The following is a 13719-nucleotide window of genomic DNA, read 5'->3' on the forward strand; positions in this document are numbered from 1 at the left end:
TCTTTTATACACAATTGGCTATGACACTAACCATGCTAATACCGGGGGTGCAGATGCCACAAAACAGACCAATTTATTTATTTAAATCATTCATTTCTAAGAATACATTTGGTATTTTAGTAGAGCAGAAGACCCAATAAGTCACATGCTTTATGCCCTCTCTGCTGGTAAATGTATTGTACTGCATTTAAACTGACCTGTGAATCATGGCAAAAAGATCTTCTGTGGTTCGTAGTCTGTTAGGAGATACAAAAACACTGTCATCCTCAGACTTTGTATCTTCACTCAGTGGAGAAAGAGAGTTGTCACTCGGAGAAGATTCTAGGAAACAGAAATGGGTTATTATTGGACACAGCTGAAAAGAGCATTATTAACCTGATACTCACGGAAGGGAGTATTTTGAGCAACACTTTCTAATTTGTAAAACAAAAAAAATGGTAATACCCAACTGAAAAATTTAGCTTGATAATCAATATGTATTATACATGCATTTTAATTAAGATTCATATATGTCAATTAATAGCTAGAAAGAAAGAATGGATGCACAAATTGAGACAGTTTAACTATATATGATTATACAAACATACTGAAATATAATGCAGATATTAAGAAAATATTTTACACTACAAATGTTCAAACTGACTTAATATGACTGCATAATGTTTCAAGGTAGATGGTGTTTACTGTACTGCTTCTGAATTCTGATAAAATAGCATGACCTTACTTTTTAAAAAACGTTACTCTCAGTTCCGGTGTGTGTTGAGAAATGTTCAGATTTACCCACCTTTGCTGAATGAATCATCAGTGTTGGGCGTTGTCCCCTCTTCCCTGCTGTCCTCTGAGGCACTTCTGGTAGGAACACCTGATGTCTCTTCATATTCCTGTTCTCTATTACTTATATCACTGATTGTGTAAGCTTGAGATGTTTCTGATTGATAAGTTACAATTACAGGCACTTTGTCAAAACTGTCGCAAGAATCAAAGTTAAGCTTCTTCGCTATATTGTTGGGAGCAGGAAGCGAACACGTTTTCGTCAGACACACTAATGGCATTTCAGTAGCCAGCTCATGTATTGATGGCTGTTTGAGGACTGTTGCCTGGCTGTTGCTAGGAAACAGGATCTTTGAAGCTATCATCTCTTGTTCTTCTTCGGGGTGTGCTGCATTTCCAGACAGCCCTGTGCAGTCATCTGGGCCCTTCAGAAGATCATTCCCTGGATGAGCTACCTCAGTCTCTAACAGCGACTTCAGTAACAGATTGTCTTCCGTGCGTGACGAGTCTGTAAGGGGTTCACTTGTTGCTGCCCCTAAGGGTTCAGACACTGCTTTATCTTGCTTATATTTAGTGTTGTCCTGAAATGCTACATCCCTCCATGAAGGTCCATCTCCTGGGGTTAACAGCGTTAGAGAGGACTCCTGAGAACGGGAATCAAAGGGTTGAAGGGACCCAGATGGTTTCTTTGATTCAGGCGACCTGATTATGCTGGGCGGAGTGACGATTGTCACAGGAGGGCATTTCAGTTTTGTGTTAGTCTCAGCTCTGAGCTTGTCTTGGTTGCCTTCATTGGCCTTGTGGACAGACCGCAGCTGGACTGATCGGAGCACAGTGGGGGTGATGGCGAGAGGAGTTGAAGGGCTGGAGCTTGATGCTTCAGAAGACGCTGTTGCTGCTGCAGCTTTCTGCTTGTTTTGATGGAGTATGTGCATCTGGTTTCTGTGAGCTAAAGGCTTGTTGTTAACATTGTAAAGAGCACTTAGGTCGAGATGGGTCGGAGGTATAATCGGTAGCTCAAGGTCTTTACTATATGAAGCACTTCTGTCTCTGGAGGAAGGCTGCTGCTGCTGCTGGGAAGACAGCGAAGACTTCCTCTCTGGGACTTTGGGCTTCCTCTTGCTGCTAGTTGGAGACAAGGGCCCTGGAAAGAAAGCTGAAGGAAAGGAAGAGGTTGGTGTTTCAGATTGACTAGAGTACCCACTAGATGGCGATGCCAAGCCAGTCAGCTTTTCGGGAGAGACAGGTTTAAACTCATTTTCTACTGACGGAAGAGATGGCGTTGTGGCCCTCGATCCCGAATGGGATGTCTGTGATTCTGAGCTCTCTGGTGACTTGATGCACTCAATGACTGTTGTACCAGTAGCAGTGCTGGAGTTGGACAACGATCGGTAGGGAGCATTGGATTTCAAGTCATTCAGGAGCCAGAGATCTGCATAGTCAGACTGTACAGCACCTTCATTTTTAAAGGAATGGTTATCCATTGAGCCAAATGTAGTGGAATCTGTCAACTCCTTTTCATTTGCTATTTCCCAGGGCTCCACTGGTTCATCGCCTAAAGTGGGGTTCTCCAAGTGACCTGGGGAGCTGGCCAAGTCAAGCTGCAGCTTCATTTCCCTGGAAGACAAAGGCAGGTGCTGCCCGCTGTTTATCTTTGGTTCTTTCATCTCAGGAACGCTTGCACCACTGCTCGTTTTCTTCAATGACGAGCTGCGTTTTGGTGGGGCTGGCTTTGCCTTTGGTTTTTTAAAGGAAAGACTCTGCCTTCCTGGTGACCTTTGGCCCGGGTAATCTTGCTGACAATATCCGCCCATACCAGGTGCAACATTTATGCTCTGGCCGCATTCAGGGCCCATGGCTGCATAGTTATAAATGTAGCTTTTGTTAGCTTTAAAACCACAGTCAAAGTGCATGGAGGTATAGTAGCCTTCTGTGTCAACAGAGTAGTGGGAGCTTGTGTCTGCTTTCTCAGACACTGGCTTATCTGTAAAGCTTTCGTAGGTGGCCATGCTTGTGAAACTCGGACATTCTAAGCCTCCATCATCATCCCTGGAACGCGGAGGGCTAAAATCCTGACGGCAGGACTTGTCATGCTGATGGTGCAGGTAGTTCCACTCATTGTCACTCGCATTGCTCATGATGGGGTCATCCAGCTGGTCCGTTACTGTTGAGGTAAAGGAACTCTCCCTGTGGCCTCTGATTTTGTCTGTCTGGTAAGGGTCTATTATGAAGCCAGTGCGGTCATCGTTGGCGTGGGGAGCTATGTTCAGTGACAACTCCGAATCACAGTGTGAAGATCCCGTCAGGGGAGGGGAAGCAGCAGGGGGAATGGTCTCTGAAGTCTGCGAAGGGCAAGTGGAGCTACTTCCACTCCAGTTGCCGCTGGAGGACTGGTGATCCTCTTTGTGGTCTATCTGGTTTCCCAGCACTCCTGTTGTGGAAATTGAGTGAATGGGGCTGCTGAAAGTATCTGAGCTGGAAGAAATCTCACAGCTTCCCATATCTGCTTTCCTGGGAAGCCTAGACCTCCCTCTTTCACTCCAGTTGTGGTCTGGGCTGCTGACGTGTTGTTTGCACTTTAGACCGACCAGCTGGTGCTCCGGCATAGTTTGGTCGTCCGTGCTTTCTTCTTCATCCTTCATGGCCCTTTCGGGTCCTGGCAGGAACTCCTCAGCTTCATAAGGTGACAGCTCTTCATCACTGTCATGGTCTTCATCCACGACTCTACCCCCTTCACGGGGAAGGCTGCGCGAGCGGAGACGACTGCCTACCGAGGGAATAAACATGGGATCAGACTTGTCTGGCAGCGCTGTGATGTTTCCAGTGGAGTGCGAGAGGGAGGCTGGGATAACTTGACCTCTCTGGGCTCGGATCCGTCTTCGGGAGGGTGCAGCGATCAGAATATCCTCCGTCTGGCAGCCTGAGTCTCTTGTGCAAGATCGGCCATTCAGCTCTTCGTGGCACAGGGAGAAGTCTGGATTTGTGTGCACAATAATGTTTCTGTCTCTTGCTACCGGAGATTCGTCAGAATCTGGGAAAATGAAGGGCAGGAAGTAAGAGAAGTCTGTGAGAGGCAGATCTTTTTCTTATTACCAGTGTAAGAGTAGATCTTATAAAATAGAGAAGCTCAAGGGTCAGCTGACCAGATATTGGCTCAAGGGGTGCTTGTTCTAACCCAGGGGAATTCAAAGAACTGATTCTTAATTTATGGTTTTGCTGTACAGATTAATGTATACAATGCTCTCTTGGTATTTTGCTGTCTGACAAAACAATTACCTTTACTGTTAATACGGTCTAAACGTGAATTAATCAAATGTGTTATCAAATAAATAAACTAAATCATATTAATACATGTTTAGATTGAAAAATTATTTCACAGTTAGAATAACGTGTTAAGGCTGAATGGCTTCCAAGGCTTAGTGTAAGAAGATCTAATGTATGTACTTGCATTGCTGGGGCAAAATGACATGACTGGGAGAAATGTTTACACAGGCCAAATTTTGACAATGTAGCTAAGGGCAGTTATGGTTAGACATACCTATTTCTTGCTGCACTCGTCTGGGAATGCCTGAGATGGTTTTTCTTCTCCTTAACTTCCGTCTCCTCTGTAGCACTGATTGAGAATGAACAAGAGAACAACGGACACTGGCTTCTCTGTCAAAACCAACCCCTGCAATCAAACAACACACTTAATGAATCTGTGGGGCACAACTTGCCACATCACTGGCATGCTTGCAGATACCTTAAAATTAATTTTCATTCCAAATGCATTACATCATACTTGTTACACTTTGGAGATTCAACTGGGAATACGGCTGAATTAACGCTTTAATCACTTTTAAGGCGTTGTTTAATTACAGTCTCCAAAACAAAAGTATGATAAGTTTTTCTTTATTCCACCCTGGTATAAACACCTTTCCCAGTGGCCCATGACACAGTGTCAAGATATTTAAATGATGTCACACAACAGTAACTCAAAAAGGATATGTGCATGTTTAGTGTAGAACCCTCCTCCCCCCCAAAAAGCCCAATTAACAGAACACAAGACCAAACTACTGCAATAATGTAAAAAGAAAGGGTAAAACCTCTCTTCCTAGCCCTGTGCTATCACTAGAGAAATGTAGTACAAGCCCCTGGTCTGTAGCTTTCCTGGATGGTTACTCACTCTGTTGCCATACCATCATGTTTTCAACGTTTCCTTCCTTTTTTTAGCTAATCTTCATGACAATCATGTGATGACAGACTTGACCACTCGGCATCATCTCAATTATTTTACTTGCAATGAGTCATTTTGTTGGAACTCACCCTGACTAAGCAACCATTTACAGAACAAAACCCCATTTTCTCTTGATTCATCACAGCCCAGGGTGAATAAAATCTCACACCGTTATTAAGATTCTAAGGTGGTTCATTTGCATTCATGAAACAAAGTCACTTGCCGTTTTGTTTTGTTTTTTTCTTCTGTTTCCTGGCAAACACAACCCATTTTGGACAGTGCTGCTTTTCAGTTGTCAAGCCATGATTTGCTTTTTTGTTTTTGTTCTTACAACACTGAACATCGGGGCAGTTAACTTCATGAAGCCCACCAGTATGCTGCATATTGCAAAAGGGACTTTTATTATCCTCTGTACACCACCAAGCAAATTCGGCATACTCTTATTCTGAATATGGCTGATCATATTTAGAATATTCAGTAGATATGAATTTTCCATTCTACATAAATATTCTGCATAATCAGAATTTAAAATGTCATTTATAGCACATATTAAATTCTACATTTTCTTATTTATAACCCCACCTGAAAATAAGAAGTAACATTTACCTTAATACTTTAAATACAATGTATATGTTTGTAATAATTACCAAGAAAATCAGCAAATTTACCAGTGACATTAATGGGAATAATGCACGATGATATCACTTGTGACTCTATTCTCATTTTCTCATCTGGGGTCGGTAGAGGTAGCGCTTTTGACCAGTTGGTCTGCTTATCCAGTGTTGAGGGGATATTAGGTACTGGGCATTTTGGTCTGTGACCTAATGCAATGACATCAGTGTCTGGGTCTGCTGGTGGAACAGCCTGAAATAAATGTAAACAACAGTTATTTGTGTTTCAAAGTAATTTGCTTTCTACAAAATGTGTCATGGTTGGGAAGAGTTATGCCTTGTTAAAATGTTGTGCAAATAGCACTTTTCAAAAAAACAAAAACAAAAACAGAATTGATTCAACTTTTTAATTTTAAAAAAATGTAAAAAACAAAAGCAAATGTAGGGAAATATTTATTTTGATTCATTTTTACAAGCCCGCCTCCCTCTGCCCAAACGAAGTTTATTGATTTGGCATGACATGAAAAAAAATCCTACAAATTGTGCTGGAAATCACCTGCTGGGTACCGACTTCCCTAACACTCCACATACAGTTTTAGACTTCAAACGTGGAAGTCAAAACTCAAACTAAACCATGAATGAATATCTTCATCTAACTTATCTTGTAGTAAAGGAAGACAAAACAAATGTATGTTGGTCACTGCAATTCCAAAGCCCTGTTTACTTGACAGCCTACTTTAATAGCTGCACAGTACATCTCAAAGGGGTCTGAATGAAAAAGATCCCATGGGAATACCTGCAGACTTCTATGTTAATAAGGCATGGCCCAGGACAACAACAAAAGCACACATTCAGCGCAGCCAAATTTTTCATTGTCAGGTTAATGCAGCAAACATCTATCAACTAATCTAAAAAGTTTTGCGCCTTGCAGCAGTGCAAGCTTTAAGCAGTGGTGCAAAATCAAAAGGTAAAAAAACCAAACTCTCTAAGACCGCCTCTAAATTTGAGCAATGAAAAAACTTTCACGTTATGCATGCAGATAATTTGTGAGAACAAAGTCTAGCCATGTTTTTTTTATTTTAAAAACTGAATTATTTATTATTCATACAACACATCATTATTTTAACTGTCATGGGGTCCCATATCCATTCTTTGACAAGCACGGATCAAATCTAAAAAACACCCAAAATCAAGGCTCAATGCTAAGCAGTACTTGTCCTTGTAAGTTGGACACAGATGGACATGCATACCGGTGTTAAACTCTTTCTACATTAAACTTCTTTTAGTTGTAGAATCATTCAGTTGGTTCTGTTTTGAACTACATTAGTTAGGGATGCTGCTATTTTCTTATATTAATTAAAGGTACAGAAATAAATAAATTAAGCATATCATATGTACAAAACGATGCAGTTAGAACCCTTAATTACTTGCAAAAACATTGCACTTACCTCAGAAATGAAACTAAAGCAACAAATAAAATAAAACCTGCAACAGAACCCAAAACCAAATGTGTCCACCCCACCTCAAGCTCAGACTGAGCTCAGATTCAAGGCTGACACTTTGCTTTTGTACTCGGTTACCCAGCAGATGAAAACAGCACTGACAAAACACTAGCGACAAAAGCGAACCTGTTTCCTAGGAAACTTTCTAAAGGAAAAAAAAAAGTTTTATTGAGGAAGAAAATGGAGGGAATGCATTTTTAGCTGATTCGTCTTTAGAATAATATTGGCAAATTGGATGTAGGAGGAAAGGGGGAGAGAGTGATAGAAAGAGAGATAGAGAGAAAGAGAAAGGCACTCAATTTTCATTAGAGAAACGAGAGCCATCACCGGCCACAGAGTAAAATAATGCCATTCATGAAGTTTCAACAGCATCACATGTGCCTGAAACAGTCAGAAAATTCTCCTTAAGGTTTGAAAATAAACTGGGAATAAAACCTGGAGAAAAAGAAAACAAGGTTACCCATTATAAAATGCATTCAGGAAAGTGAGGCACAAACACACACACACACAATAGTTAACCATGCAGCTTGAAGAATAGAATTAGCAACAGTTACTACACTGAACATATGGTTATATAAATATGGATTTGTCTTTTTGTAGTAGGTCAGTGGAGGAGAAGCAATTTATTATTTATTCTTTTTACTGAAATTTGATAACAGGCAGTTAAATGGTCAGACAAAGAGGGACAGTGGCATTTTCAGACAGGCAGTTCTAATATTAAGTATTGAAAGAAGATAGGTAAAGAAGAAATTGAGCAGTTATCAAAATGAACCTATTTTGAGGTAAAGAAAAACAACCATGGTTCTCCCAATGCACTCAGTTTTACTCCCTACTTGAATATTGCAGTACGTCTCTATAATAATTGATATGAGGGCAACCAACTATCACAAGGAGCTGTGCGCCCCACACTGCTTTCTTGCTGTCTCCACAATTTAACTGTTCTTCGAGACAAGTGATGACCGCAACACTTAACAGGTGCCTGAAACCATCATACCAGGCCTTCTTGTGGTGAACCTGTCAGAAGGCTTATCAAGGTCACTTTGTTTTTTTTTTTGGAAAAAGACTCAAAAGAGAATAAATGTTAAGAGAGTAAAAGGAAGAAGAAAAAGGTTAGAACCGGAAGGCGAGCGATCAAGGTCAAGACAGGAGGGGAGACGGTTACTGCTGAATGAGCAAACACAAGCAAATACCTTTCTGCTCCAGGGGGTCAGGTGGCAACATTGAGTGGGGGAGCAGGAACGGGTGCTGTGGAACTACAAAAGGAAAATGAAAAAAATTCAATAAACATCAAATATAAAATGAATTTAGAAATGAACACAGATAAACAGGAGAGGTGTCTGAAGGAGCGCTGATAAGGTGAGTGGGGTTTGGATGAATGTAGGGGTTGTTGTGTATGATTTGCACCCTTCAGACATGCCTCCTATTCCTTTGAACTGAATATATCTCCATTTCAACATTTCTTGCATCTATCCTTCAGTTCTAGAGTTCTTCAAGGTAAATTAGTGGTAAGTGTTGAAAACTGGGGAATAAAAAAGTACTCGAGAGAACCAGAGTATGCAACAGTTGAACTCCTTGTGCCTCAGAATTTTTCAGCTCTTGAACAACCCTTTAAGAAACCACCAGCATGAATTTAGGAAAGGGTTAAACAGGTAAAAACATTTTGTTCATGCCAATATTGGCTATTATTGTAACACCAAGGATGTAGAGAGGATTGGTCAATGCACAGTTTTACGATATTACCTTCCTTTGTTTCTGCTGAAATTCTATATCCCTCACTGGTCTCTCCTTTTTTATGCAGCATGTTAAAAAATAAAAATGGGTCACAAACAACATTACGTTTATTTGTTAACCAGGGCATTTGAAAAAGGTCATGCATTTGACTCAATTACATGGTTTAAAAATGCATCTTTTTAAACAAAAATATATTTGCATCCCTCATTAAATGGCAAACATATTGTTGGTGTAATCTTTATAAGGCCAGGATTGTGATAAAACAAAGTCTCTGTTCTTAATCAAAAGTACAGTTTGTTAATAATTTACCAAGTCATAAGAAGCACCTGAAACCACACTGTATCCTTGATTATTAAGCAGATTTATTACCGACTAGCTTTGAATTTAAACCCCCAGTGTCATTTCTATTTTCATTCCAGTGAAATAAAGGACATAAGAACAATCCCAAAATTACCTTTCTTTGAATTGGTTGAAATTCTACATCCCTTACTGGTCTCTCCTGGTTTGCAGCACATTAAATAATAAAAGAACTGTCAATAACATGTTTCACATCATGTGTTTCTCTTGTGCAGAATTTCTCATGGTGAAGAGGTACGTGTTCACTAACAGAAAGGGGAATTTAGTGCTCATGAGAGGTGGTGGGAGTAGGACGGTGTTCTATCCTTGGTACAGCATAGAACAGAAGCTGTGATGGAAGTTGTGCCAATCCTGGCTTGGCCAATCACTCTCCTGAATAGAGACAGTCAGTTTTCTGGTTTTGTATGGTGGACTCTTGTCCAATTACGGTCAATTTTAGAACCCTAAAGTAATCAAAGACCAAACTGAACCCTGACCTTCAGATGACTCCCCTCTGCCCGATTCAGCCAGGGCAAGATATGTCCCTTTGGGGGGTAAGGTTATATAATCTCTTAAACATCTCTGTTGGACAGGGTCAAAATGAGAGAAGTTACCAACCTCAACCCTGCCTTAGACAGTCAATGGGTCAGCTTTTTGCAAAGACATAATAGACTGTTTACAAACATGACAACTTCATGCAGCCTTGCAAACATTAACCCCCAACTTAATTTTGGCTGTGTTGTTTGTCCAGAGCTGTAACAATAACATGTGTAAAATATCTCCTGTCTTCTGCTTCGAGTTTTGATTAATGACTGTACTGACTGTATTGGTTTAAAAAAGGAGCTGGTTTCCTGATTCTGGGAGACACACGGGAGGTATTGTATACAGACAACTCTAGGGGTAAAGTGGATAAACAGAATTAAAAAACTTCACATTCATACACAGGCAGTCTGCCTCTTAACCCAACAGAATTTTAAAATATGAAAAGTCAGACCAATATGAACCACTTTACTGTTGGAAAAAAAAAAAAAAATTCGGATACTGGAAACGTGTCTTTTTAAAAACTGAAAGTAATGCACACCGGTCATAAACATGACATTATACAACGTTGTTTTGTGGTAGGAAATAGGAAATAGGTGATAATGTGCATGAAGAAACAAAAATCAATCATGCGCTCCTCTTGCTTATCTCGGTATATTTCTATTCGAATGGTACTTTGGAGGAAGATTTTTCAGACACTAAGGTGAAAGTAGTCATAAAGGTAATTGTTGCTTGTTTGCTGACATAACTGTGCTTTGTCTGACAATTGACAGAGCATGTGTCCAATTATAAGGTCATTAAGCCACTTGGGGGTCAGTGTTTCAGAGGCAAGTCATTATACGATTGTTTGCATTACTTGCATTGAGCCAATCCACTATTGATGACCTGTCCAGCTAGTGGGAAAGCTGTAAGGATACTTTCATCCCAATATAGGAAATTAAAAACTTAACTCCCATCTAATATGATTTTTAAAGAAAAAATATTTGAAACATTTAAAAAAAACAAAGTTATACATTTTCTGTTATAATAAAATATTGTTGTATTCTGGGACACAAGTTACAGGTTCCCAAAATTACCTTTCTTTGCATTTGTTGAATTTCAACATCCTTCATTGGTCTTTCCTGACAGATGCAGCATGTTCAATTAAAACAAACAAAAGTAAACTGTCATTAACATGGGGCGCATAAAATTTAATGAGGCATTAGTGCAAATCAAATGTATAACCAAAGCTTTAAAACCATGTTCTTATTTTTTTCACTAGGGTTGTTTTTTTTCAGACTTTTGTTTTCTGTTTAACTCGGATGAATCCCATTTATCCTGTCACAACAACGTCCACTTCCTGTGCAGCGTGTGTTACAACCACACCTGTCCTATGCTGAGGGTCAGGGGGGTTACTAATGCCTGCCGCACAAGGAGTGACCTTGGACAAGAAATGGAGTGAATAAAATGCATGTTGTGGAAGGGAACATGGGCTGAAGCTTCGGTCTCTCAGATAAGAAGAAGCTCCTCAACTCTGGGGCTGGTGCAGAACATGTGGAGCAAGATCTTGTTACCGTTCGCAGGTGCCTGCTTCTGTGTTCACGCCTCCTCAGTGTGCGCGGTGAGGGGAAGGTTGGCATCGGGGGTGCCACTGAGATAGAGATTGTCACCCGCCGCTCCCGGCTGTTTGCCCGCTGTCTCTGTTGCTGATCTGCCAAAGGAATTAACACAATAAGGCCAGGCAACAAACAACTAGCGTAACATAGCAGACTCCTCGTATTAATCCAACACAGGTCTGAGGGTCGCAACTTATTCATCACAATAACACCACATTCCCTGCTTGAGAGAGACCCAGGACTGAATACAGGGCGTGTTCAGTTCAGAACTGAGCGGTTCTCTTAGAGCTGTGAGGGGAAGCTCTCCTTTGACCTGCCTGCTGTAGCTGGTGTCACTGTCCCTCATCCATCATGAGCACTACATTCACAAATCACAACAGATCTATCCATTAAAACAGGGATGTTCTAATCTTCATTTAAATCTAAAATCTTGACCAATTTACAATAACAATAACGGGCTTATTCTGAAAAATCTCCAGCAAGGGTTTTGAAACTGTTTTTTTTATAGCTAATAAAAACTGAATTTCCATATTTTTCTGTGAGTAATCTTGGACAAATGGTGAGAGACTTTACAGGTTTAAAGACAATTCTGTACAATGTAATGCAACTACATTGCTGACTGTATTTGTAATTCTAGGCCTGGACACAGTGAACCAAACTATTTACAATATAAACCACATCCTTAAACACATTAGCATTTGTGGTGAATCACCCAGCTGCAAAATGTCAAGTTGGGTTTTATAGGGTTTCAACTCCCTAAACGATGTTGCTCACATGATTACATAATGGAAACCACAAATATAGTTGTGACATATCTTGATATTCCTTAAGCATTGGGCCTAGCTAGTGAACAAAAAAGGCAGTGAGGCCTAGTGGTTTGGGATCTGAGTTTCGGACACCAGATTGGCTCCTCACTTTTTTTTTTCCCCTAAGAAGTACTGAACTAGAATAATTCTGGTCAGTTACTAGTGGAAATAAAAGGCTTTTTATTAGATAGTGAATGGATTTGAAAAATGTAATATAAAAATATGATAAAAACTGTGTTGGTTGTTTCAGTTTCTCCCCTATACCTGTAGTGAGATATTATATGAACTCAGCCCCTTTATACACTAGGTGGCAGTGTCTCTTAGTAAATATACTTACTATACCATGCTAATGCAGGTAAGTATCTAGTAAACAAATCTATGGGGTAGGAAAGTGCAGATTAAATCTGTAAACTAAAACCAAGTGCTCTACCACCCCAATAATCCTCTGACAAATACACACACATATATACACTTGCTGGAAACTAGTTTTTTTCATAATTGGCAATGTTTTACATCGTATACGTTTCTGTAAATACTTGAAAATGAAAACACATGTTACAATATACAAAACAAAACATAAGGAGTATCAAAGCAATGTTCATGAAAATTGAAAATTGTCTCTAAATCTTGGATTCCTCAAAATAGCCACCCTTTGCCTTAATAACAGCCTCATAAACACGAGGCGTTTGGTTAACAAGTTTCAGCAGGAAATCACACGACATGTTTTCCCAGCTCTTCTACAGCAATTCCCAGAGATGTAGGGCACTTGTGGGTAGCTTTGCTTTGACTCTTCTGTCCAGTTCGTCCCATACAAGTTCTATGGGATTGAGGTCTGGAGACTGGGGAGGGCAGGTCATTAGATTGAGTTGTCCTTCACTTTCCTTCTTCACCATATAGTTCTTGCACAACTTTGAGCTGTGTTACGGGTCAGTTATCGTTGGTTTCGCAGACTTGTGACTCGAATGAACTTGTGATTCTGAGGTCACCCTTGGCCTGCCTGACCTTGTTCTCTCCTCATGAGTGCCAGTTTCTTCAAATCGTTTGATGGTCTTGGCCACAGCAGTTACAGACTCTTACAAAGTTCTTGCGATCTGTCTTAAAGATTGACCTTCATTTCTTAATGAGTCTTTTTTCTTTGCTTAACTGAGCGTTTTTTGCCATTTTCTGCTCCTTTACATTCAGGAATGACAAACTTGTGCCTATGCTACCTATATTTACAGTAATCATAGACCCTCACCTGTTAACAATAATTGGTGACAAAGGTTAATTAGGTAACATGTATATACATATGTTTTGTTTTTACCAAAATAAAATACACAAGTAGTAATATAGGATTGTTTTAAAGGCTTTAGTTAAACAGGTTAAAAAGCAATCCAACATTTTTTTTGCTTTTTGCTGCTAACTGTAGAGCTTATATCACATTCCCTCATTTCACCCAAAGGGGCAGCATTATCATGTTTGCTAATCCACTAATAATCAGAATGTACCATTTCCTTCTTCACTTTTAGACACTGAAACTTCCAGGTTCAAATGAATTTATGTAAACAGTAGCACATATAAATATTATTCCAAATAGTTACTATAGGGCCCTTCTTTGAATAACAAGGTTAT

The 13719-nt window shown here is 40.0% G+C and overlaps 1 protein-coding gene across 2 annotated transcripts in view; it reads right to left on the reverse strand.

The window, feature by feature from the left end:
* LOC121327921 (Nance-Horan syndrome protein-like) overlaps positions 1-13719 on the reverse strand; it is a 142896-nt gene that overhangs the window by 4812 nt on the left and 124365 nt on the right. The window contains exons 3-8 of one of the 2 annotated variants that reach the window (XM_041272266.1): positions 11261-11397; positions 8291-8353; positions 5635-5851; positions 4310-4441; positions 785-3802; positions 198-321 (exon numbers count right to left, since the gene is read on the reverse strand). In XM_041272266.1, coding sequence (XP_041128200.1) covers positions 198-321; positions 785-3802; positions 4310-4441; positions 5635-5851; positions 8291-8353; positions 11261-11397 — 3691 coding nt within the window. The remainder of the gene's footprint in view (positions 1-197; positions 322-784; positions 3803-4309; positions 4442-5634; positions 5852-8290; positions 8354-11260; positions 11398-13719) is intronic. The other variant, XM_041272267.1, reaches the window with a different exon arrangement.

Source organism: Polyodon spathula, chromosome 15 (genome assembly GCF_017654505.1).
Source record: "Polyodon spathula isolate WHYD16114869_AA chromosome 15, ASM1765450v1, whole genome shotgun sequence".
NCBI lineage: Eukaryota > Metazoa > Chordata > Actinopteri > Acipenseriformes > Polyodontidae > Polyodon > Polyodon spathula.